This window comes from Malurus melanocephalus, unplaced genomic scaffold (genome assembly GCF_030028575.1).
Source record: "Malurus melanocephalus ecotype Western Australia unplaced genomic scaffold, MMel_1.1 scaffold_257, whole genome shotgun sequence".
NCBI classification, from domain to species: Eukaryota; Metazoa; Chordata; class Aves; order Passeriformes; family Maluridae; genus Malurus; species Malurus melanocephalus.
Window position 1 is genome coordinate 778,569 of NW_026623489.1, and position 25,983 is coordinate 804,551.

Sequence of the window (25,983 nt, forward strand, 5' to 3'; positions counted from 1 at the left end):
RKWARKYMRRWTTTYYTTTTTTTTAGGAAGGATTACAAGAAGAGACACGTTTCACAGCTTACATATGGATAATGTAAGAAATTCCTGTGTAATATCTGCATGGAATTTGTAATCACACCTCTTAAGAGTGATGTTACAGTGAAACTGTAAGGCAGCAGATAAATTTTGAAAAGCTACCTGTCTGAAGGGTATGCACAAGAGATATTCTGCAATTCTAGTTCCATGTACTCCAAAACATTCAGCTGAAAAGTATGAYAGRTAATTAAYTAGGATAACAGCAGTGCTTGCAATRCTAMGAAAGCCTGTATCYACTGATACATTTATTCTTCTTTCACCACCCCTCCAGATGAAGATGAGTTACTTGGCTTTTAAAATCAGGTTTTACCAGTATTCACACGTGGGACACTGTATACATATATCAAGAGAAATAAAAATTAAGGAATGCACCTTGCTCTTCCCTTGGGGATTATTTTTCAAGTGCCCCAGTGGAACAGTAATCCAGTCAGTAATAAGGAAGTGTGCAGTCAATGAACAGAAATTAGGCAGAGGAAATTGGTAAAAAGCAATAGCAAATAATCACCTAGGTGTAAACTTCTGAAGATACTCAAGTCTCTTCCTGCTCTWACTGACCTCGATGGGAGGTCAATCTTACTGACCTTTTACACTTTCCTGATTCTGACACTCAGGCCAATAGGTCACTTGATGCCAGSTCTGGATTCTGACACCTTACTATTTAAACTTACTTTCAAATGTGTTCAGGATGCATGTGGCTCTCATGGCAARGTGCTTTTGTGCATTGTAGCATTAGAATCAAGCTAGAAGCAAAAACCTAGTCCAGTCCAAACTCAGCAGAAAACTTCCCACTGATAATGGTTTAACGAAGCAAATACAATTTGAGTAAGAGCACAAGGTTAGGCACTCCAAAGCAGCAAACACCAGAGTATTTTASAAAGAAGATTTTAATTATTTGGAAGAAACAGGTTTTCTGAAATACAGACTCAGAACATAAAGACTAAGTAATTTATTAGTCATAGCTCTTGTTATGGACAGATGGTTCCTACAGCAAAAATATAGAAAAATAATTTGAATTCAAGTCTAGAAGACCTGCAACTTTTCATATGCAAAAAATAAATCCAACTAGTCATAGAAAAGTGGCTGATAAGATGGAGAACAGGGCTGTGCATCTGAATAGCCATTACTATATACATTCCAAACTTAAATGAGCATATTTCCTCAGCCTCATAAAAATAGTTTGTCCATGAAAAATACCAATATGTAATACATTTAATACAATTTATACTTGAATTTAAAGATCTCAGATTATGGAATAATAATAAGCTAAAATCATCAAATGAAYTGCTTTTCCAACTCTTCTTGTACAGAACAATACTTTCTGTGTATACAGTGTGCATGCATGTATACATGCACAGAAAGAAAGAGGTGTRTAGAGATTTGCTGAAAAATTCTACAAGATCATTTGATTTCATTGCAGACCACAGCATACCAACTTCCTGGAATCYTTCTAACACAGGCTGTTCTATGAAATAATAATGTTGACTGGTATAACCACATATCTACAAGAGGTTTTTGCTATTRTGAATTTAATTATCAATTTATCTTTCCAATCTAGATTTCATTTTTCTAATACGTAAATGCTGCTTTGGTAAGATTTCATACAGTCATGACAATATAAATGTGAACATATTGGGGAAAGCCTTGAAAGTATGATTTAATTTTGATAATTAGTAAGTAATAAAGATATCAACAAGTTTTAAGCAGCAAAAGATTTAAAAGACTATGTTCTGACTTATTTTCTTCACCAACAAGCAAGAAACTAAAATGAAGAGATTAAATTTCTCTGCCTGCCATCACTGTGACATTCTAAGCCACCAAAGTCACAGCTGGCACTGAAAGAACAGTGGCATCAGCAGAGACATCCATCCTTGCAGGACATAAATTGCACTGGGACACTCTGCCAACACTGCCCTGGAAAGGCCTGTGCTCTGTGGTGTCCGGGGTGTGATGCTTCCGTCGCGTCTTCTCCGAATGTGTCGCGTTCTCTGTGGTCCTTGCAGTTGTAGACTGCTCCTGATTTTTCACAGCTCCTTTATTTTTGGATCGGAAGCTGTTGTGCTGCTGTCTTCTGTGCTCAGATCTGGAGCCACTCTTTGTGTTTTGATCTGCCTCACTACTGGCACCTTGTGACTTGAGAGATCCATTGAGCCGCATGTTTTGGTGCTGTGGGTTGAATCTTCGTCTCTGGTTGGAAGGCCCATTCTACCCAGAAAGAAATTGGATAACTGTTAGATTATCTGCATCTTTCCAACAGGMCAAGAAGCATAGCAATCAAAACTAACAGTGTTACTAGCAGAGGGAAAAAAGTCTCTTCATAATAACTAAAACCAAAACTATGAGTACCATACTACATCTGAGTAAGCCTGGAGATTCAGAAGCTGGACTCCTGGGGTGTCCTGTGCAGGGCCAAGAGTGGGACTTGATGCTCTTTGTGCATCCTTTTTGACTTGGGATACTCAGTGATTCTCTGAGCAGTTAAGAAGTACTGAAGAACTTGATACTGACTGTTTTTTTCCAAAATCATGAATATTGCATTCCTAGTAAAGCGTTGTGCAAKTACCACAGTATGACTGCAGGAAGAACAGACATTCTCCTGTAAATTAAAGTCAAGTGAAGAACAGTCATTGTGGAAGATATCTCCACTGTGATATTTTGCTCAGAGAATGCTTTGATCCTTAGTGAAGTGGCTGAATTACTTTTATTTGCACTCCTGACAGGTCAGCTCATTCCATACATGCACTAATATTATGCAACACTCTTACATTTCCCTTCAGGCATCTACTTGAGCCTAAAAGCCCTACTGGGACAAAATTCAGACCAATTCAGGGGCAGCTTTACCTAAAAGCAATAGTACAGGGACATTCTAAGGTTCTATTTCAACAAAATGTAATTCATATATGTATCATATATATGTATGATATAATGCTACTAATATAGCCCAATACTATAACCTGCATTATAGAGCTTCTGAAACAATATGCTTTTAAACCTGGCAGGATTGTACTTTTTTAAAATGGGTCTAATAATTGTGCTTCAACAGCAGATCAACTGACTTTAGTCAAGGACTAAATGTTTCTCCACCATAGCAGTTAACTACAATAGAGGGTTTTTCTTTTTCACTCTATTACTGCCACTAGTCACTTCTAAACAGACTGCTGTCTTTACTCATATGGTATTTCTGGTATTTCTGCTTTGCAYGTTCACACTGACTTGAAAATGAAGATGGAAAATATATGTTTATACACCTTCAAAAGCTTCATGAAATACAGACTGCAAACCAGTATTTGATTTCGTATCAACAACTTTCAATGCCACATATATTCCTGAAAGTTTTGAATTAATTTAGTTTAGTTCACAACTGACATCTTACCTGCTTATTTGTTGGGACTCCTTGAGAAGGAGATTCTGTAGGATTGGAAGGAGGATGACTTTGTACTTTACTGCTGGCTGTTTTATTATCAGAGTTCTTGGCATTATTAGAGGCCTTTCGGGTGTGTGTGTTTTGCTTGCCAGTTGTTGCATGTGAGGTCACTGAAGACAGCACTAAACTACATGGTGGTCTTGAGGAATAGTTGTTCTTTGGGTGAGAAACTACAAAAMAAGGATTATGTGTTATCAGTTAAATGATCAAAATCTAAACGTGAGGCGGTAATCTTACCCTTCCTACAGTTAATTTTGGAAGCATTGTTCCAGTCTCACTTTAAATAATGAAGTAAGCTAACTTAAGCTAACTATTGCAGTATCTTGGAGTTAGGCCATAGTGTTTTACACCTGTAAATCTGCCTCACTGYAAAGCACTTCTTGAGATAAAAGAASCAYTGTGGTGGCACTGCACTAAAACTGGAAGGAGCCTGGCAGAAGGCCAGGCTTTTGGCATCCAAGAGAGCTTTATTTATTCCTCTTTAAAGGAGACTGGTAAAAAAGCTTCTTCTGTATCATGGACATCTATAAAAACTGGAACTGAATGCACTAACCCACTTCATGCAGACCACAGCAGTCTGCACCACCTACTGCCCATCTCAGTATATTCCCACTCTCTACTTCTCCATAATTTGAGATCATCTAATTTATTAAGCACTGCCATGTCTGGATATGAAATGCACCAAAAAAATATTTGATTCCTCTCTGCATTTTTTCAAACTGTTTCTCCAAAACGGCCCCCAAGCAGTCTTGAAGAGGATTTTGAGGCTAATAAAGTTCTTGATCTTAATTTGCTGTTCTCATTTTTATATTTCCTTCTGGTACAGATGAAAAATTTGAGGCTCACTACAGAGAGACACCTGTTGTTTTTATCTAAGAGGCACTTTTACTTTTTCACTTCTAGTACAGATAAAGAAAATGAGGGATCATTTTAGTAAATAAGCATCATCTGTTAGGTTTTCTGAGGATCACCAACATCAGCTACTTCTCCCACTAGGTGTCCTCCTCAGAAAAACAATGCAATGATCTGCACGAGGAACTGGATTTTCTCTCCCGAGTTCAGTGAGGCAAACTATCCCTGAGTTGTATTAATTCTCCTCTGTCTAAAACAGACTGCTGCACATGGGCACTCATATAAAAACTCAGATGCTTGTCATAAAAATGTATTTTTAACAAAAGAAGATGTACAAGGAAAGGATACAATCCTCCACTGGGCATTCTACATCAATCCAATTATTTTTGTTTTTTTCCTGTCCTTTGAGTATATGCTGTCTATGCTCTCCTCATGCTAGAACATTCCTTCCTTTGCACAAACTCCATGGGTTTGGTTATTGCTTTAAAGCCCTTAACAGTGGCTGTTCCTAGCTATAGGCCTTGTACACTCTCCTTTTTTAGGGGTATTTCCAGTTCCTAGCAGGGTATGGGCTCCACTGAGAGATGATGCCAAGAGAAACATCTTTTGCACTGAAAAGCTCTTGTCAAAGACATCCATCAYCAATCAGTTGCTCATCTAAGGTCAYTGAGTGCAGCYACAAGCAAAGTTCTTCASACAGTCWGTGCMCTATCAGTCATTTCTAGGATGACACTGCTTCCCTGCTAAYAGCTGCTCTTTTGACTTCACTGACCTGATTTGAACAGGCCTACATCAAACCGWGCTTATGTAATGCTTTACTGAAATGAGGTATAAATAATTAACTTGCAAATTAACTGCAGCTGGAAGTTATTTAGGAAAGTAGTTCAATGAGTTAAAAAAAAAGAAGTCTATGGTTGTATCAATAGCAGCTGTGGTATTATTAATCAAGGTAATCTTTATGGAATYTTCAATCTCTAATGCTTCAGGGTATTAGATAGGGTCTGWGAGGTGACTGTAAACAATTAGAAGCATTACTGGGAAGTTTATGYCTTCCTCTGAAACATCCTGGGWTGGTTTCATTGAGASACAGGATATGAGGCTAGATGGATCTTCAAAGTGTTCTACAAAAGCAATTTTTAYGATCTAGTGAGTTAAACAGGCTATGCCTCCAAACAGTTCTTTAGCTGTGCAGTCAGAAGCTTGTATTGGCAGACTGTGTAGTATTTTCTGTTTTCTATTTTTAGGAACTACTTGAAAACATTTATTATTTTCCTTCCACCAAGACACACTAGTTCAGTACTGTTTTACCAGTTTTCTGAATGGAATACCATAGGACAGGGTAACATACTGGGCAAAGCCTTATATAGTTTGCTCTTTTTTCAGGGAAAATAAGCATGACAAAGATGAGAAACAGGCTCTTACTTTGCAACAGGGACATGATACTTGAAGCAAAAAATGTGAACCTGAATTTCCAAGCAGAAGGGCAGATGATTTGGAAATAGGAGCCTGGAGAAAAGGAGGCTGAGGGGAGACCTTTTTGCTCCCTACAAGTACCTAAAAGAAGGTTGTAGCATGGTGGGATCAAGTCCCTTCTCCAAAGTTACAAGGAAAAAGAAGAGAGGAAATAGTCTCTAGATGCACCAAGGGAGGTTTAGATTGGATATTAGGAAAAATTCTGTTATGGAAAGGGCTGTCAAGGATTGGAACAGGCTGCCAGGGAAGTGCTCAAAAAACATGTGAATATGGCACTTGAGGGCATGATTTAATGGAGAACATGGTGGTGACAGCTATACTTAGTGATCTTAGAAGTCTTTTCCAACCTTAATGATTCCATGATTTGGGACTCCATATGGATCCTGACAAACCCACTGAATACTGTTAAAAGCTGGGGAGTTACTTCCTAGCAGGAGAGATCTGAATTGAGCTAGTTAGACTATGCTCACACAGAGAAGCTTCAAATTTACTATTTATTTATAAATTACTGAATTTGTGTATTCCCTAGAGCTGGGGATCATGTTTAGATTGAAAACTCCAAGTGATCTCAGTAATAGCTGGAAATCTCTGRCAAAGATGGTACAGTGCACCTGCAGATGGGCTGTGCAGCACAGGCACAGTGAGTCTAACACACTGCATACTGTAAATTTGACCTGTGTGTTAATCCAGAAACACCACTCACATGGGGCTTGCTGCACACACACCCACAGGCAGCACACGTTCTGAGAAACTCAGTGAGAGGAATCATCAGCACTCACTTTCTCCACAGAGCTGAATCTGGGTCTTGAGCTGCTCTGTATCACAGGAAAATCGRGCAGACCTGCCCAGCTCTTCATCGTATTTCCGTTCACTCACAAAGTGCTGCAAAAACAGACACRTTAACAATGATTTACTTTGTGTGTATGGATGGTAAAAGAACCAATCAATACTTACAATCATTTTAAGGCTCAACAATTTTTTGACCCTGCCCTGTAGCCAAGATTTCTCTGCAGAACCAAGTCTTTTCCCATCTGTTCCGAATTACATGGGTAGATCACTGCCACACTTGGGAATTGGGTCATTTCATCAGACAATATGTGTTTGATCACTGAACCTAAAGCAAACAGGTTTGCTTGCTGAGTGGTACACAAACAGTAAAACTCCCCACTGCCACACTCAGGAAGAGATAGCATCTGTACACAGCTCAGGAGTGCTACAATGCTTTAAGAAGCTACACTTTCCCTGTGGAAAACTAGTTACCCCTCAGCCCACAGTGGGAATGAACAGCCTGGGTACATTAACGTGACAACTCTTTCTTGGCATTTCTACAAATGGTAAAATACCCAAGCAAAAGTGAATTGCCTGACCTTAATTTCAGCCCTGAGTTCAGAGAGTTGTGCTTCAGCCATCTGACTGGCTAGGTCTGCCAGTCTCTTCAGCTCCTCAGCTTTCTTCTGCCGAGCAGTCAGGATTTCCACTGCCAAATACCAATAGTCAGTCATTAATGCTACGAAGGTAAATTGCTCTGTAATTCATTACTTTTTGGCCATTAATATGATCCATCACATGATAAACACATGACACCTTCCCTTAACTGGACTTCCAGTATCCTGCTTGCACAAATTACGTCAATCAGCATATTTCACTGAACTGCCTGATTTTGAAAAAGATCTGAAAATGGGATAGCTGTCAGAARATTAAAGTTAAACCCTTCAACAGACAAACAGGGGCAAAGATGTGTTGTTTTGAGTTTTCCAGTGCTTTATTCTGAATCACAAATGCAGGGTGCCTTCCAGTGAGACATGGAAAGAAGCATTACATTGACTCACCAGCCTGTTTTGAAGACACACTGTATTTGATTTGCAMAGGGGAATTTCACTTCCTCTGAAAAAAATCTGTTCATATAGAGTTTACATTAAAATCCCTGGCACTGCAATTTTGCTTTCACATATGGAATATACACATTTGCCATTTCAATAGCAAAGCACCATTGAAGGCCAACAGTATGGAAAAAATACTAAATGTTTGTTACTGCCTGTCTTGTATATTCTGTGTAAGGAAGAGGTGAGTAGTCACATTCTTATAGGGAAAAATTAATCATAAACCATGAAACAATGATCTACTTACACACAAGATAATAYGACATTACTATTTTGGAAAACAAAATTCCACCAACATGTAAACTATAACTTACATGGTGACTCAGTGTAAAACCAGCAACTGATTAACTGGCTGATGGGATCAGTACTTATGGCAGAGAGGAAACAACATCTAAATGTAAAACAGTAACTATCATAGTCTTTTTAATTACACATACAGTCAGGGGGAGTGGTATTTGATGTGAACTATCCTAAGGGCACAGACTCCATTACAGCTGTGGAGAATCTGGCTTCTTTGCCTTCTTTTTGCCACAAATTTCCACAGCACACTTGACAAGTCATGCAACCAGCYGATACTTAATGCTATTTTCAAAGGTGAGAATTAATGGTATTTCACAGACAGTTTGATTCTCGACCCATTAGCATTAAATGAATCAGATAATGTCATATTTTGAAATATCACAGAATAATAAATAGTTTGGGCTGGAAGGGGCCTTTAAAGGTCTCTAGTCCATCCCCGCAGCAATGAGCAGGGACATCTCCAATGGATCAGGTTCCTCAGAGCCTGACCCTGAATTCTTCCAGGAATGAGGTATCTCCCCTCCTCTGGGAAAGCTGTTCCAATGTTTCACTGAGTTCACCATGGTCCAGCAAGCACAGGGAGACACAGCTGCACCTGTGGAGCTGTGTGGGAGCAAACTGTGTGACTGCAGAGGAGTCACACAGGGCAGGGAAGGCAGACAGTGGCTACAATTACTTTAATCCTGCTGGTAAATCTGTTAACATTATTACTTATGCTAAGAGCAGCTATGTATCTAYCTCTCCAAGTGATCTTTTAATTTCATTTTTTTGTAGAATACAGTCTACAAGAGTGAGAAAATTTTATCAGATTAAATGAACAGTTTACCAGCTGCTTACCTTGTCCAATAGTTCTGCTTTACTGCTTATTCTAGGTAATTCTAATATTGTTCTTCCCCAAAATCAACATACTCTTTGCTGTAGTGAATGACCAGATCATATGATCTCAYCTCAAACTGGCATTTATTTCCACGAGATGCCAGCCAAACACCCATTTAAAAAAAAAAAAAAACAAACCTGAAATTATAATATTTGGAATTTTTCCTACAGTTGACAGTAAGAATACGATTACCCATGCAAAACAGTCCTTGAGTGCAGCAAAGAGATATGAAAATAAAYAATACTGTAAATCTTGTCAGCATGTTCCAGTCCTATACCAATTTTCTGCCTAAGTTTCTGAAGGCACCTTACAGCCTACAACAGCCTAGAGAGAGAGCAGAAACCACACTGTTGGAATCAGGTACTGGGGCCATTCACTGTCATGGAGAACATGGGAACTGAACTTGCCATGTGCAAATACAGCACTTTGCATGAAGATAGGCAGGAATTAAGTTTACTTTTCACAAATAATCCTTGCCAAGATTAATGAAAGGGCCCTATAATACCAACAGCCCTGAACAGTGGATTTTTGGAAATTGTTCTTCCTGGGAATGAGTGCATGCACTGCAGCTGATTATGGCTACCTGGTATCTGCAGGTAACCAAAAAGCTGCTGATACATATYCATCCACAACTCCTTCCCAGAATAACACAGAGCTTAAAATCCAAATCTATTTCATGTCATTCYTAGAAAATTAGCAAATAAAACTCGAAACACAAACTAATGCAAATCTTTGCTATTGTAACTCATACCTTCTAGTTTCCATACATTACAACTGCAAGAGACTTAGGCAGCAACAGAGAATGTAGAGTACTTTTTAAAACAAAAAATTTATTAGTATACTTCTGTAAACTAAGTGAATTCTAAATGCAAATGAAGCATTTGTGACCCTGCTTGGAAGGACCTTAAATTCACAAATCAATAAAAGGACTGTATATGTTCACAACAATGACATTTTTTATCTGCCAAGAAAAGTATCGTTCAAATATTCTTTGCTTACTCTCTAATTTCTTGTTTAGCATTCTCTGTTGAAACATGCCCCTGTATTTACTGGGGGTAAATGCAAATACTGTGTCTTGGATGGTGTATAAGAGAGATACTGTGATATCCTAATACATGGCTCATGTTGCTTCTCCCCACTGCCACTCCCCAAATCAGAATATGTATGCATGAAAACACAAAAACCAAAGACAACCTGAAAACCTGGAACCAGATCAAGTCTCACAGATTATTAAGAAAACAGAATGCAGTAAACATYTGGTTTTGGATGTTTTCCAAATTTTCTAATTCACAAGCTTGATMACTTTCCCTTAAAGCTAGGCAAGGCAACACAATAACCTACTCCCTAATTCTCCCAGTATTCTAACTTATGTAGGTAATATAAGCAGGCAAACAATGATTGACAAATGGAAACAAAGTAATTGAATAACCATAGAAATGAGGAAAAAAAAAGTGGTCAAAAAGCTCTGATAGGTAAGCAGAAGGAATAAATAATTTAAAGCTAACTCCATATTACCTCTTGGTTTACCCTTATTTCCTAATATTGAAATTTTGATGCACAATCCTCATAGAAACTACCCTGGAATATCAAAGCCTTATCTGACTGTATACAGATAAACTCATCTTCACATATAGAGTGAAAGATGATGGAATACTGCTGATCAAACTTATGGATTGCATAATTTTCTGCCAAACAAAATAACTTTTTCCACAGTATTCCAAAATTACCCTGTGTATTTTTTTTACTTACTGGCTTCTTCTTTAACTTTATCAATTTCTGCCATTAATGACACTTCTTTGTCTACGATGCTAAAAAAGAAAAAAAAAGAAAGAAAAAAAATTAATTCATATAGAACTCCATCAAAATCAAAAACTGTAACTACAGACAGACTTAAGACATTAACCATGGGCAGTTTCGAAATAAGTAAGACTTAAAAACATTGAAGCTGAAGAAACACCTAGGTAAGCTGGCTACAAAAATGTAGTGATAATGTGTGTGTGCTGCTTTACACAAACATCTTCCATGTATTTGCACAGATGTGGAAGTCAGTCTGATTCAGCACAGCAATCCTCAAATGACTAAACAGTCTGTTTCCTAATTAAGCCAGATATACCACTGCTGCTAGCCAGATTAATACAGCTTAGTCTCAGCACAAAACTAAGAATGAAACAAAATTAAAGATGTGTGTAATGGGGTCCTTCTCTTCCTTAGAGGTAATTTTKCAAACTATGTCAGGGTAAACAAGAAAATGGTTTGCAATGTAAATAAGCATTAAAGTATTTCCATAAAAGAAGTCAACTTCCTTGCCCCCTATTCCATCCAGGATGGGAAGGAGTTGTTCCGCTTTCACCTGGCCTTCCTAAAGGAATCGTGTGCCTCTCCTTTCACAAATGTCTGGTGTGCAATCCCTGACAATGCTTATAAAGCTGTCAAAGTGCAAACTGATCAGGGGGGTCTACTGAGAGCACAGAGGACACGTGGTAAACTGGTCACATCAGGAATGCAGGGATATTGTCCAGTGGCATAACATCTCTACAGAATGCTCTCCAGGGAACAATGCTCTGGTGTGACATTTCATTTCCCCTCACTGATTATTCTTGAAGTTAAGTTCACATTTAATAAACAGCACCAATATTAATGTGTTTGCATAAGTGAGTAAATTCAAACAGCTGGTGGGGAAATTGCAAAAAGTAGGTCAAACACCAAGAGTACATCTAGGCATGCACTCAAGGCAAGAGTGGAGCTCTCAACCCTTTTAGTAACATCAGCCTTGAACATTATTAGCTTTTGTATGCAGTGAAGACACTCAATTACATGTGAACAGGCTCCTACTGAAGGAAGACATTACAGAAATCTTAAAACCCAAAATATTTGTCTAGAACATTCTTAGCTAAAAGGGAAGATCCTGCAGAGTTCAGTGGRCAGTAAACAGAGACAGAAGACTTACAGAGAGAAGTAATGACAGGTCCTTAACTAAAACTGAAACTAAATTGGTGATCAGGCAGTGTGGGGACATGGCAAACACACAGCTGACAACCAAACATTTACCAGCTACAACATGCTCAAGTATCATTCATCCTTCCTTGAAATCTTCCAACCAACCCCATATACAAAGTTTGCAACAGAAGCTCTACAGTCTTCTGCCCTCAGGTTTTCCCAGTCAAATATGCCCCCTGTAGAGGAGGAGACCTTTACATTGTCCCCCAGTAGCCAACAGGAGGGACTGTAGCAGATTGGCTGATGGCAAAGGTTGCAGCAAGAMAACACAATTGCAGTGTAACACTTTTTTTTTTTTTTGTATCATACATAGAAACAAGACTAAAAACATTGTTTTGGCATGCCAGATAAATTTAGTTCGACCTACACACAAGAGGAAACAAAACAGCAGGGGTTTTTTACAGTAGAGCAAATTAGTTAAGAGGCAGGCTCTGACAATGGAAGGACACACTTGTTCCAGTTGGCATTCAAYATTCCCAATGCAGAAGCATTAAGCCTAAATTCCAAATAAGCAGGTGATGATTTCAGCTTGCTAATCTAAATAGTGATGGCTTCTCAGAATTAAGCTATTTTCAATTAGGTTTTGTAACTACATGATTTAATAAACTTCTTTGACTTTCAGAATAGGTGGTGGAAACTAGTCCTGTAAGTTCTTACCTATTTCTATCCTCCACAAAGAGAATCTAATAATCTTTAGTATTTTCATTTAAATTTAAAAAAATTGCAGATTTTTGCTTTTTCTGTCTCTGWTAWCARAGTGCCTCCSTRGTGCACRACACAGGTTATATATACATMAACTTTTGTCTGGAAAACATATTCAAGCAACAAGGTCACAAYAGCAGAGCTCATCAGAACTGTGTTTTAGTGCAGCTTGTTTCAGGACTGTCCTCTCTGCAGTCTAACAACACATCCTTACTAAACTGGTTGGCCCTTAACTTTTAATTCTGATGCCAAATAAAACCACTTTTAATACCAGAATGAAAACAAGGCCATAGCAGTCCCATATTTAGCATATTTCACAGTCAAATCTTATCTGTTACTAGACAGTTTTCCACTCCTASTGTTTAATTTTGGTCTCTGATGAACATTTCAGGAAAGCATTTGGATGTTGTAGCAGTAGAGGACAGTACTGATGAATTGCTGGAGAACAACTGCCCAAGTATTTCCCTTCTAGCTACAAACAAACATTGGAAAAATAAAGAATAAYACAAGAGAAAAAGTGTTTGATGCCTTTGTCCAGGTACGACTAGTTAATATGATAAACTAAGTTTCTTTAACAGACAGACCTTCATGAGGTTTCCCTTCCCTGAAGGCAATGCAGCTGTACTAATTTGTATCAGCAAAGAACATGCACTCTCTCCTTCTTGGCTAAAGTAAAAGGAACATACTAATTTTCCTCTGGAAGCATCCAATCACATTGCTCAGCTTGGAAACCTTAAACTGCCATATGTCATATACAGAAAAAGTTAATGTTTCTTCAGAAACCACCTAGACCTATCAGCACCAGCAAATGTAAAAGTGAGCAACATTTCCTCCACCAAGAACTTGTCAAAGTTATAAACAAATCAAAACAACAGACAGAAAAGCAGAAAAAAAACTTGGCTTGGGGAAAAAAAAGACATAAGACAAACGTTTAACAAGAAATCTAAATGCTAATACATAGAAGGAGAAAGGACAAGAACAATGTGGAAAAATCAGTGGATCAAATCTTGTCTCTCATTCTTGCTAGGATTCTGCTGTTTTCACACAATGGTCTGACAATCACTTAAGTTGAAGAGCTCCTTATCTTAGGATTTTAACAATTTTAAACATATTTTCTGGAAAAATGCCCTACTCAGCCTCAATACTGTTATCATGATCAGAGTCCAACAAAAGCATTATTGAGAACTGCTCAAAGCCCAGCACAGCAGGGAAAGCAGCTCAGCAGCCCAGCTCCCAGGAAAGCATTTTCTTTCCATGCCTCTTAGTGTCCATTTGACACTAAAATGTTGTACCAAGCTGGYACACTCCAGAGCACAGCCTGCAGCCATTGGTGTGCTGTGGAGAACTGGATACTGAGTGCTACAGGAACTTTCTGCACACTCAGGTATGATCAGATTTGAGCTCTAGCAGAGCAAGGAACAGAATGWATGTCAGATCTAAAGACACCTGAGGGAAAATGTTCTGATAATTCCTTCCTCTCTAGTTATGCTGTTTCTCTTGGGTTTTCTTGGTTTGGAACCAAGTTTAAAATCATGAACATACTTTTTTTTCTGATTACTCTGAGCACTAAAAATCTGAAAGGCATAGCTGAAGCCATACCTTCTTACCTTGAATATCAATATCAACACTTGAATATATTCCTATGTACCATTTGAGACTCTTGTGACAAATACACAACTCAGAACCATTTCTTTCTTTGAATGTACCTGAATCTATGCTCTAAACATCAGTCCATAGATTGCCCTGCTACAGTAGACTAAACACTGGGACCTCAATTCCCCCCTACATTGACCAGACTCAAGACAGACCTAAATCGAGTGAGTCTTATCTCCATGACTGATGATATAGAAAAAAACATKATTATTTCTTCCTTTTCTGTCTCCYTTCCCCCCATCTATTTCCTGAAAGGACTCTCTCCTTACCCTAAACTTTTTTAGGATCAGGACCTGGTACCAAACTTGAGCTATCAGCACCATATCACTGCTCAACACAGGCAAGTATCTACAGTTTGGAGCACAGGATTTAGCAYTGTTTGAGCTTAATATCCACATGAAATTTTGAAGTGTGACTCGGTGAGACAATTTTGTTGAGGGAATATGGCAAAAGAGAGGCTTAACACAGAAGGCATACAAATGAGACACAGCCAATGCTCATGCTGTAGAGTTATGAGATGCAGCAGGAGAGAGAGCAGCTCTCTAGGAATCAATCTGCTGAAGTGATTCTGAAGGCAAAACCATAAGTGTCCTATTCCTGGTCAAATGAACAGTACTCATGCCTTGGCCTTGCACARGCTGGCAGGATTCACACTGGTTTACTATGGCAAAAGAGCTGCAAATGCCAAACTACAATGAGCTGCTGGCAGAGCAATGATAGGGGCAAATTATGCTGACAGCTGCTTCATTTCACAGTTTCATACTCAGAACAAATTCTGAATTTGTTCTGACATTATTAAAAACAAATTAATCTTCCTCTAGTTTACTGCATGAAATCTTGTATTTGTACAGTGAAAAAGAAAATATATTTTCAGTCAGCTGCAATACCTCAAAATCCCCCTAAAATGATTAAAGTTATTGGTGCCTCTTGAGAAAAGCTGCTTCAGAYTGCCAGGCTGGCTGATTTATAGCTTTAGTGATGAGAATCACAAGGGTTCCAGATGACCAGAATCTTCTCTTTGCTTCTGCCTCTTCTAGGCACTATGACAAACCTATTGTGCCTGAAGAGATGGGGAAATAAAAAGACCAAGCTGACATGGAGGCAAACAGGCTGACACAGCTCACCAAGGTAAGCCTGAGCTGCATGGCAYAGAGGTTACTGTTAAGTGTAATTCAAACACTTTCACAACCCTGTTAAACCCCTCAAAATGCCAATTTTCTTCTTGGGGGATTTAATAAGCTTTACTCTCCCTGAACCAGCTTTGTGCAGTTTGAGAATGACTGTTCTTCTGGAGACTGAGGAACACAGTGTCAGCTGTGGCTTCCTAAATAACTGCAGCACGGCTCTTCATCTGGAAGGGGAAAAGAGCTATTTTTTCAGGGCCATCCTCTGAGAGCTGGCTCAGCAGGAGAGCTGCTGAACACTGAGGTACAATTTGAGTGCTTTTTTTGAGTAGTGGGACACTGTTGGAGTCTGACAGCTTAGGCATCAAAAAAGTACAACACACTCCAGTGACGCTGCGCTGTCAACACTTGGGAACAGACCCCAGTAGCTCCTTAAAGTTGTGCTGATTGACAAGCTGCAGACAAGCTCAAGCAAGTTTGAGGGGTGTTAATATGGTAACTGTCTCTGCTATGTTTGAGCTGAGGTTACATGCAAATTCATGAGATGGTTCTGATAAGCTCTGCATTGGTCTTTAAGGATTGCTCTTTTTTTTTTTTTGCACGTATTTCCCTTCTAGCATAAACACATTTGACCCATGAGCAGTGTGAAAAGACAACTGACAAGAACCTCTAATCCAACTGTGTATTTCACAAAAGAATCCTGCACCCCAATCCAGAAACTAGAACTGTCAAACTTTTGGCACAAGGCACTAGAATGACGTGATGAGAATGTAAATATAAAGCCCAATGTCCTTYACTAGGTGATTACAAGCATTACTGACTAGGCATGTTTTCTTGTAATTGGAGAAATGATACTTCAAGTTTTCTTCATATTAACAGGAAATAGATATTGTAGAAAMTATCTTGTAGGAAAAGCTATTACATTATATATTTTGCAATGTTTCAGTAGATGATATTCTTCCAGTATTAGCTCCATATTATTTAAATGTTCATGGTGCTTGAAGGTTATTTGATTACCATATTAGCATAAGCACAATGTTTACACAGTAAACCAGATTACATGAACTTTCATTCTGATCAGCAGTACAGTCTGACAATAAGAAGATAAACAAAAGTTGGGATAAATCAATTTGAGTGAAATCCTTCCCTGTGCAGAGTACAATCTAGTAGAACTGAAGATGCCCAAAGGCTTTTAGTTATTCAAGGTTTTCTTTGTGTAATTTTTTTATCCAACTTCACTAACRCTGCTCTCTTTAGCAGCCAGCTAACACAGCGTGGTCTGGTAAACCCATCATAATTAAAGGTCTATTTGCATTTTTCATTTAAGATCGCTTTACAAACAATTAGCAAATTATTGCCTCATCAGAAAAACATGTTTAAGCTAAAAACTGACAWGGAAAACCTTTTCCTGAAAGAACACTTCTAAATTTTAGTTATTTAGAAATGAAGGCATCACCTCACAATTTGGCAGTTTTAACAATGGCAAGTATGAGCTGCATCATGGCTTGTTAGCATCCTGCACATTTKTACATGAACTTGTAAAGCATTTCTTTCCTATTTGAATTTCAGCTCTGATTTGACTAGTGACATATCTAAATACTTTATTGGTTTTATGTATTTTAGCCTTCACTTCACACTTCACTAAGGGAAAGTGCTGAGCTCCTGCTACAGAGGAGAGGTAACTTTCCCAAAAGCACACTGGAAAGTGGCCTCAAAGAAAGGAGAGGGTCTGGCTTTTTGGTGTAATGTCAGCTGAAACTTTTCAAGATAATGATGCCCTTTCTGTGTTTAGTAAATTAGATTTCTTATTAGTCTGACAACAGTGAGATCAGAAAGGAGATACTTTTCATCCACAATGACATGCACAAAAGCAACAGTCTACCTGCATGGCCTCAAAACCTCTGTGTTSTGTGTTTTACTGAGGGCACCTGTGTTCTCATTGTTTTGCAACTGGAAGCACTGGCAGTGCTACTCACCACCCTGCACTGAGTGAGTACAGACACAACGATGTAAGCAAAGACATGATTACATTCTTTTAGATTACTTCTTCTTCTATTCAGCCACTCCTCTGCTTTAACTTGGAAAACAATATAAAAACTGCTTAATTTCCTCCAAACATACAGCACATGCTTTTGAACAGTTATCCTGAATCTATTTTAATATTTTTTAAATTGTCAGTATTGCCAAACTCCATCTTCCCAGCATTATGTCAGAATCAATTTTTTGTCTAGCCTACAGTAAAGCTTTTGACTGCTTTTTCTTCACTGCAMAAATTCAGTTGTGTTGATCTTCAYACTCTTTACAAAGCATTGGACATACCAATTGTGTTACAAAAGAGTAGACAAGCTTGTGCTTRTGTGGTTTAGAACTGCATGCAGTGTAATTAAACCAAGCTCTTACTATTTTCTCCAGACTTATTTGTGGCTGGAAGCAGACTATATGGGCAAGTAGTAGATGTTTCCTTTTAGTTTTCCATATGACTGTATGAACGCCCAATATGAGACAAGAGGTGTTATGGGGAACTGTGGCTCCTTTTGTGCTCCACATGTTTTGCTCAGATTTCATGGGCCCTCCTTTTATCCCCAGAATGGTTATTTAGTCTCYTGGTGGAAAAGTTATGTATGTAGGTTTTAAGCTTGACAACAAATGTCTCAAATACACTCTAGGGAGAGGAGAGTTCACTGTGCTTTTCTGACCTTCCCCTGCAACTCAAGAACTATTTGGTAGTCTTCTTTTCTGTGCTCTACACTACTGTGAGACATGGCTATGCTCTGATAGATTTTATATCCAAGTAGTAAGGGTAGCACCTTATGTTTGCACTCACACAAAGTTATTCCTGCAAACCATACATCAAAACTGAATGCAATGAGGAGAAACACAGGATCATGGAGTGCTGTCAGGAAGATTTTGCTCCTAACTTTCAGGAGCATGTGAGCCTGAGAAACTGCCCTTCAGCTTGCTTTGCTCAGTGCTCTCATAACCTTGGGAAAGCAATGTCACAGAAATCCCAGCAAGAGCAGGGGAAACCAGAGTGCTGGATCACAGCAGGAGCACAATCCATAGGATACTGCACAAGTCTTCTTGTGGGGCAAAGTGCCCTGCCTGGTCCAGGCTTGTAAAATGCTCTAGTGTCTGCTGGCATGAAAATAACTGAATAAATGCAAGCTGTTATCACTTATTTTGAGCACACAGAGAATTACTCCAGTTAGCAGAAACTTCAATGAGGCTCTTAAAGAAAGGGAAGTGAGCTCAATACAGTTTTTTTAAAATAAACATCTTTCTGGGACTGTTATTTGCCCCATTTTACTAAAAAGTCAAAACTGAAGTAAGCCTTGCATTTTTTTCTCCCCCCTTTCACAGGGATTAACAGCACACCTGTTCCCTAGCACYGCTTTTTAGGTTGTAGGAGGGTATGCACTGTTTTGCCAGATAGGTGACTTTTTAAATAGCACCATAGTTCTGACTGAACATGTTCAGGAGTAACTTCCCTTCATTGGTTAGGTCAWGCTGTGAAATACTGAGCCAGAAAGAAACATGGATTTTCACGGGCAGCTATCACTCAAGAGATTCTGCAGCTTAAAGGAAAAGTTCTTGTGAATCTTTCTGCTAAAGCTTTCAGGACATCTTAGGCCACATGTGTTATTCATTTAACTCCACAATAATGGTTTCATTTACTATCTGGAAGTAGGACAAAGATATATAATATTATCTTTGCATTCTTCGTTCTTTCTGTGATTGGTAAGATCATGAAAAGATTTAAAAAACCAAAACAGATTATCAGAAAGTCAAAAATATGACTGACTCTTGCAATGCAGTTTTGATTCTGACCTTGACAGTAAATACAAAAAGACACAAAAGTGGTCTTTTATCCTATTACTAAAGGAAGAAAAATAAGCCCCAAYGAGACAACAAATTAGTAAGTGTTTCAGCATTCAGCTGCAATGCATGATGAAAGTTTCTGACTCCATTTAGCTTCACTAAAACCCCTCAGGTGGTGACAGCTGTGTGTAACAGAAGTGGTTACAGTATTGAGTCCMTTCCAGTATTCCTGGCAGTTCTGAACACAGAAAGCACTTGATGGCTGTTGTATGTTTATCTGCTGTCCATCTCAACCAGTCCACAAGCTGGAAAAAGCTTTGCAACCACCATCACAATGGAGACCTGATATCATGCCCTTGCTTTGGTCACTCCCTAGCATTCTAGGAGCCATAGTTTTATCTGAATTTCTTAATTTTTCCTTGACAGACAAGTTGACTGTGTCACAGTGAAAGTCCCATGCCCAAGGAGGGACTTTTTAGTATTTACTCAATACTTTTTTCTCCTGCTAGCACTAGTGATATTTTGATCAACTCTGGAGCAAGGAAACTCCTGTGTCAATAMCCTGCACTAAACTGTGCAGCTCAGGAAGATGATGTGATCCCTGTATGAGGTCTGCAGCTATAGGTATCACTGCCTYGGGTGATTTCTACCCAAATCCAGGAAATCTATACCACTTGTCAGGGAGTTTTTGTAAACAAGGCATCAAAACAGCTGTGCCCATCTTTCTCAAACTTCAGACTACAAAATCACAAAACATGAAAAAACTCTCTTTAATTTCAGCAAAGAAGACGTTAAGYCATGCTGCTTACTGTTTAAACAAAAAATCCCCTTCATTCATTTGAAGAAAAACCTAAATGTTAAGACTTATGAGCTGCCAAAAGCAACACAGCCAGCACTGAGATTTYCATAAACATTTCCTGACATTGTACTGTCCTCACTGCAATGTTATGCTGAGGCACAAATATTCAGCCCACAGATCTTTTACRTTCTAGAGCTTCCAGCAGACTCCACTTCAATCATTTAGGCACTGAAGCTGGTAGGAGGCAAAATGAAATGAAACCTATTGAAAAGTTTTTCAGGCTATTTTCATCATTTTAAGTACTTGCCTCTACAGACTCTTTTGGGGTATTTTAGTATTAGGCAATACACTTTACWGTTTTTCAAGCTAAATATGAATACATGAAAAACAAAAAGAATTTCAGTTCTGAGCTTACTACCTGCCTGCACTTTTAGATCATGACAGAACTCTAGGTCTGTTCCATGACCAAAGTAACAATTGCTTAAAGACTGAATTGCCTGTGACTGCCTGCATCCAACGTGAAACACGTGACTTAATGCATTTTTAACACTTAGTACCAAAAATAAAATAAAATGAGTGTGAACTAGGCAGCAAATGAAATCCAAATATCGTTTTCTCAGAGAAAAGGTCCCCTCTGAGAATTACCAAAATAAGATGTAAGGARTTGATGAACTTTGTTCAATTTTTCCATCCCAACATTCTTATTACTACATTTAAGTTCATAAGTAAAAATCACTGTAAAGGCTCCAGAATAATACTGACAACATTATGCAGTTTAGTACAACAGATGATCACAGCTCATATTTGCTGGAGTACAGAGACAGAAWCATAGCTCTTCTGGCTATACAGTAAAGTAGACTGGAGACTCAGTGAAACAGAATCTTCCCCAAAATCAGCTCAGTAGCMCTTGGATTTTCTGCCCTACAGAAGTGGAGCCCCTGTGGTCCTAAAGCTACTTTARATGCATCTTGGAAGACAATGAATACACCCCTGAAATCCAAASTTAACAAACTTCTTCCAATACTACCACTCTTTTATAGGATATGCTCATAAAAATACTGACAAATACTGGGGMGCAATTGAAGGGGAAAGGTTTTTCACTCTTCTGTGATTTTTTTACCAAGTATTGTACATTTTAACACAATTTCTTCTGTTTACTTCAACACTAATACACAGATTTTTATATTACATCTATGCTTAACCAAGGCTGTGTGAAACTCAAAGCAGAAAATTCTTTTCTATGACAAGAATACACCAAACATGCAACTTGCAATTATTTCTGCTGTAACTTTTCAAAGGGCATAGGTATACATGCTGAAGATCCGGAGTAAACAAAATTATAATGGAAAAAAATAGATAAAAGAATGAGGAAAAATAATGAACTAGAGAWGTGAATTGGAAATTAAATGATGGATGGGAAACTTAGAAGAAAGTATGAAAGAAAGTTAAGAGAACAATGGTAGGATAAGAAGCAAAGATGATGGGACATGAAGAGACAGTAAAGGACTGTCTGCCAAAGAAGATAAGATCAAAGATGCAGCATAGAAAGAAGAGATTAAAAGAAGGTAGAAGAGACTTCAGAAAATCACAGGATATTTAGAACAGCTTTCATTTGCTCATATATGSTGCCACTGAATCTGATACAAAAGAATTAGGTCAAGATGGATAAATTAGGAGAAAAAATGCCTGAGTTTTTTTCACTTTATGTATGTGTAAAACATATGCATATATTACTTCCTGGTTGATGAGGAGTGTCATTACTTAATGGCACCATGGGGATTTTTTAATGAAACCAAATGCTGCAAACAAAGAGGGTGCAAATGACCCCTCCCCACTAATGCCAGTGGCTTAATTAGTCCATTTTCTAGGTGGAGCTGATGATTTCTGAAGCTGATTTACCTACCAGCTGTGTAATTCTGCAAAAGCAGCTTTGATCTTCTTCACTGAATTATCCACTTCCTCTTTGATCATCACACGATATCTGGTTAGAGAAACAGTGCAACGCTGCAAGTCTTTGACTGATTTTTCAATGTTTGGCCCTAAAACAGAAAACAAAAATTGCACAAAAGTCAGAAAGGTGGTTTTAGTTTTTCTGAATGAGGGACCAGGGATAGTTTAAAAAGTTATTTGCCCAGATTAGRATGAAGTGGCTATTCTACTGCAATTCATAAATCCAGCTTTTCCATAGTCCCTACATCGTGCTCTTCAGTTTCTAAACATGACTGCTCAAATTAATCTCCCAAATCAAATAAATAATGATAGAAGAAAGGCATTGTTAGTTCAAATTCTTCAGTTTAAATTTCATTTAATATAATGCTAAATAGACCATAAATTGTTTTACTCATTCTGTTACAATTTTACACTTACTTTCCAACACATCTCTTTTTCACTTATGTCAATTCACAATTTTTTTTCCTAGAGGCCTCAGCTGTCCTATGACCTCAGAACAAAGCAACCAGAGATCCAATTTACCTCTTTTTTTCACTGAATCATCTGTCTTTGTTTCAACCTGGGTTGACGCATTGGATATTTTAACTGAGGAAGATTTTGCCTTTGGCCTGCCTAGGTTACACTGGAGTTGAACTGATGACTGAAGGGGCTCATGCTGTTCTACTCCATTCATAGTCTTTGGGTTCAATTCTGCAGATACTCTCTGGCGTTCTCGTTCTTTGTCTGCAAGAAAGTATTAAGGAAGAAAACAGGGAATTGTAAGATTAAGAAAAGTATGAAGCTTTACTGTTCAGTCAGAATGACTTTATGCCTGTACACTCATGGTGTATAGGATGTTCTCACTGGCACACACTATACAGCCTCTCAGAGAGCTATGACAACAAATGGAATTGTTTTGGTTATTAAACATTAATTGGAACATTTCTATATTTCAACAGTGTGTAGAAGAAAAACTCATTAAAAGAATCAGCTTTTTCATGCCAATACGAATAATACCTCACAGCATAAATGGCATGCTACCAATTAAAATAYGTGCCCAAACTTGAGGTCAGAACTAGAGAGGAATTCTGCTACAGAAAGCATGAGACTTCAATGTTAAGATAGACATATCTATATATAAATACATATATATATGACATAAAAAAATGCTCCTAATTTTAGCAGCATTTTAAAAGCACTGATTAAACATTCCTATCTGAAATACTTACCTCACCTGACTAAAGATTTCTATCAAAAGCTGCTGCTAAGAGGAACCAAGCAGGAAATGAAACTATGTCAAAGATGGGGCTCCTGGGTTCAATAGCTGCATCAGAGGGATAAGGTAACAATGCCTGAGCCTGTTTGGCTGTCACAAGACAACGTGGTTTCCTCTTYCCAAGACTCCAAAGGGATTCAAGATAAAAGCATCATAACAGAGGAACAAGCAGCCAAAGAATGACTGTGAAAACTGACAGGCAAGGCCAGAGATTACTGCCACTGTAAATTTTAGTTAAGGAAAACACCACAGAAAATGATCTGCTGTGTTAACTCACTTTTCCAATCTTTGTAACTCACTTCAATGAATGAATGATTGTTCATTCTGAACATGCTTTTTATGCATCACTTTATTCAACTCATGATGTGTGGTGTCTGGAGAAAAATGATTTGTCAAACAAACTGCTGAATTTCAGCCCATGGAATGGGATTAACACTGCTGGTATTGAGGGATATCACATGGACAAGTGCAGCATATCAACTAATGACTTCTTTGCCTGGCTGGGCATCAGGAGTGAAGTGGCATCTTGGTATGTTTTAATGGCAATCATGTAACACCAGAGGAACAAGGAAGAACAACAGTGCTCACATTTCAAACCAAYTTTTAAGGGCTTTAAAAGGTGAGTCTGGAAACAGAAAAGGTATCTTGCATAAAACAGTATGTAAGAATGTAGAGAAAGAAGAAAAAACTGTGAAAGCAAGAAACACTAGTGATGGAGCACTCTGAACACGTCAAAGGTTCAGCACAGACACCGGTCTCACACACACTGAGGAACTCTCCAGTGAGGAACTGCCACTAACCCAGTTTAACCCTGGCTGCACCTCACACAAATGCAGAAAAAACATTCTCTAAAAATCAAGGCTTTCTACTCTCAGATGAGGCTGTTCTTGCTACATAACTCTAACAGGTGATTAGAAACTAGCAATTTTATCAGCTAATCTATAAAGAAAGGCCAGGGCTGTTGGGTTCTATCCCCAGAGGGGATCTTTTGAAATTCATCGTTAAAATGGGTTAACTGTTTTAATTGCATTTAATTAGGAGGAAATAACAATTTAATAAGGAAATAACAATTTCCTTTGTTACACTTGTCAAGACAAACTACAAACTTGACAGCTTTCTGCCTAAAGAAAGTCATCTAGAACAATGATTACTCTAAATTAAGCTTTTTGATCATCTTTTGTCTGTGATACTACTTTGACACTTCCAAAATTACATGAGCTACTTTGAAACCCWGCAGAAAGATGACCAACACAGACTAGCAAACAGTAGTTTTGTGTGCTGCAACTGAACCTTCCAATTTGACTGAAGACAATCAACACAATTAAAAATATATTGAAATAATCTGCAAAAAGTCTCTGAAGACTTACACCAGCTAAGACACATGTATAACAAAATCTAGGGACAGAATCTCTGTCAAATACTTGAAAGAGAAGTCAGAAGTCTGGATAGTAGCTGCAAGTAGCTGTTACATGGTTCAGCATGTGGTGGCTTGGAACTTCAGCACAGTCTTCTTCACACCTGCCACTAAWGGCAATGGCCCAGATTAATTTGCTTTGAAATCTGCTGAGCTGCCATCTTCAAAAAGAGTGGTTTATCTTTTTGCAGCAGCTTGCCATTCAACACGTTTCAAATCAAGTGAACCTCTTAGATTTTTTGGCTGGAAGAAGAAAAAAGCCATACCTCCCTCGAGATATAAACAGGAAGTTTGAAAGATTCATTAAAAATCTTTGTACATAAAAATTAAGTAGGGGAGAGATCAGGATCTTATTTTGCCCAGGTCCCTGCAAAAGCAATAGCACGGCAAGGCAGCACTAAATATCCTTTCAGGATTCACACAGCTTCTTTACAGGGCCATACACAGAAAGGGTAACAACAGCTAAAGATGTCTAACAAAAGAAAGATGGAATAATAGCAAGAAATACACAGACCTGAAGTCAMCAGCCATATGTTTCCCCCTGCTAATTTTCTAGGGAAAAACGCTGCATCCTCCCTTCTGGTTTCTGAAGTCCGTTCCAGGCCACCAGGATTTTATGGCTCTGAAAGTCCTAATCTCACAGACTAGGRGCTGGTATAGGCAAAGCTTCAATCTCATGTTTCTCATGGGGAGAAAACTATTAGGGACTCTCAACAAACACCTATGATCCTTCTAAGCTGCGAGCCTTCTGAAGGGGATGGTGGAATGACTACAGTAACATTCATCTCACAGGGAAGGAACCAAAACAAACAAGCCAGACAGGGCAATACAAAGGAGATTATCACACAAGAGAGGCAATATGAAACAGATGTGCTTTGGACTCACTTTAGCATTTCACTCTGCTTTAGAATAGTCTGACTTGCCCAGAAACCATAAGGGCACAGCTGCTGCTCCCAGAAGGATCCTGATCACTTCAGCACAAATCTAACAATACGAACATAGGTGGATTTTGACCCTAAGAAAGTAATTTTTACACTGACTGAAAAGAAAAGGATACTCTTCACTGAAAGTGAAGAAATTATTTCCTTCTCTCCATTAAAAATGTTGCCAGAAAATTATTTTATTATGTAAGGGAAACTTGAATATTAAAATTTCAGGCTCTCCTTTGTCTCTACTTCCTTTCCTTTCCCCTTTCCTTTCCTTTCCGCCTTTTTTTATAGCTCCCCCTCTCCATCTTGTTTTTGAAATGGGAGATATGTATAAGTTGAAAAAAATTGTAAAGCTATGGTAATTTCTCATTTGCCACTTGCAAAAGCAAAGAAAAATTGCACTACACTTTTTGGCCTTTATCTGTACAACTAAACTAACTCTTAACTGTTTCAAAGAGAAAAA

General features: G+C 38.3%; 1 protein-coding gene across 4 annotated transcripts in view; it reads right to left on the minus strand.

The window, feature by feature from the left end:
* Positions 1-321: 321 nt before the first annotated feature.
* SPATS2L (spermatogenesis associated serine rich 2 like) overlaps positions 322-25,983 on the minus strand; it is a 75,023-nt gene continuing 49,361 nt past the window's right edge. For all 4 annotated transcript variants that reach the window (XM_057375720.1, XM_057375722.1, XM_057375723.1 and 1 more), the window contains 7 exons: positions 22,445-22,645; positions 21,876-22,011; positions 10,628-10,686; positions 7,189-7,298; positions 6,601-6,703; positions 3,446-3,666; positions 322-2,277 (listed from right to left, as the gene is read on the minus strand). In XM_057375720.1, coding sequence (XP_057231703.1) covers positions 1,882-2,277; positions 3,446-3,666; positions 6,601-6,703; positions 7,189-7,298; positions 10,628-10,686; positions 21,876-22,011; positions 22,445-22,645 — 1,226 coding nt within the window. In that variant the 3' untranslated portion in view covers positions 322-1,881. The remainder of the gene's footprint in view (positions 2,278-3,445; positions 3,667-6,600; positions 6,704-7,188; positions 7,299-10,627; positions 10,687-21,875; positions 22,012-22,444; positions 22,646-25,983) is intronic.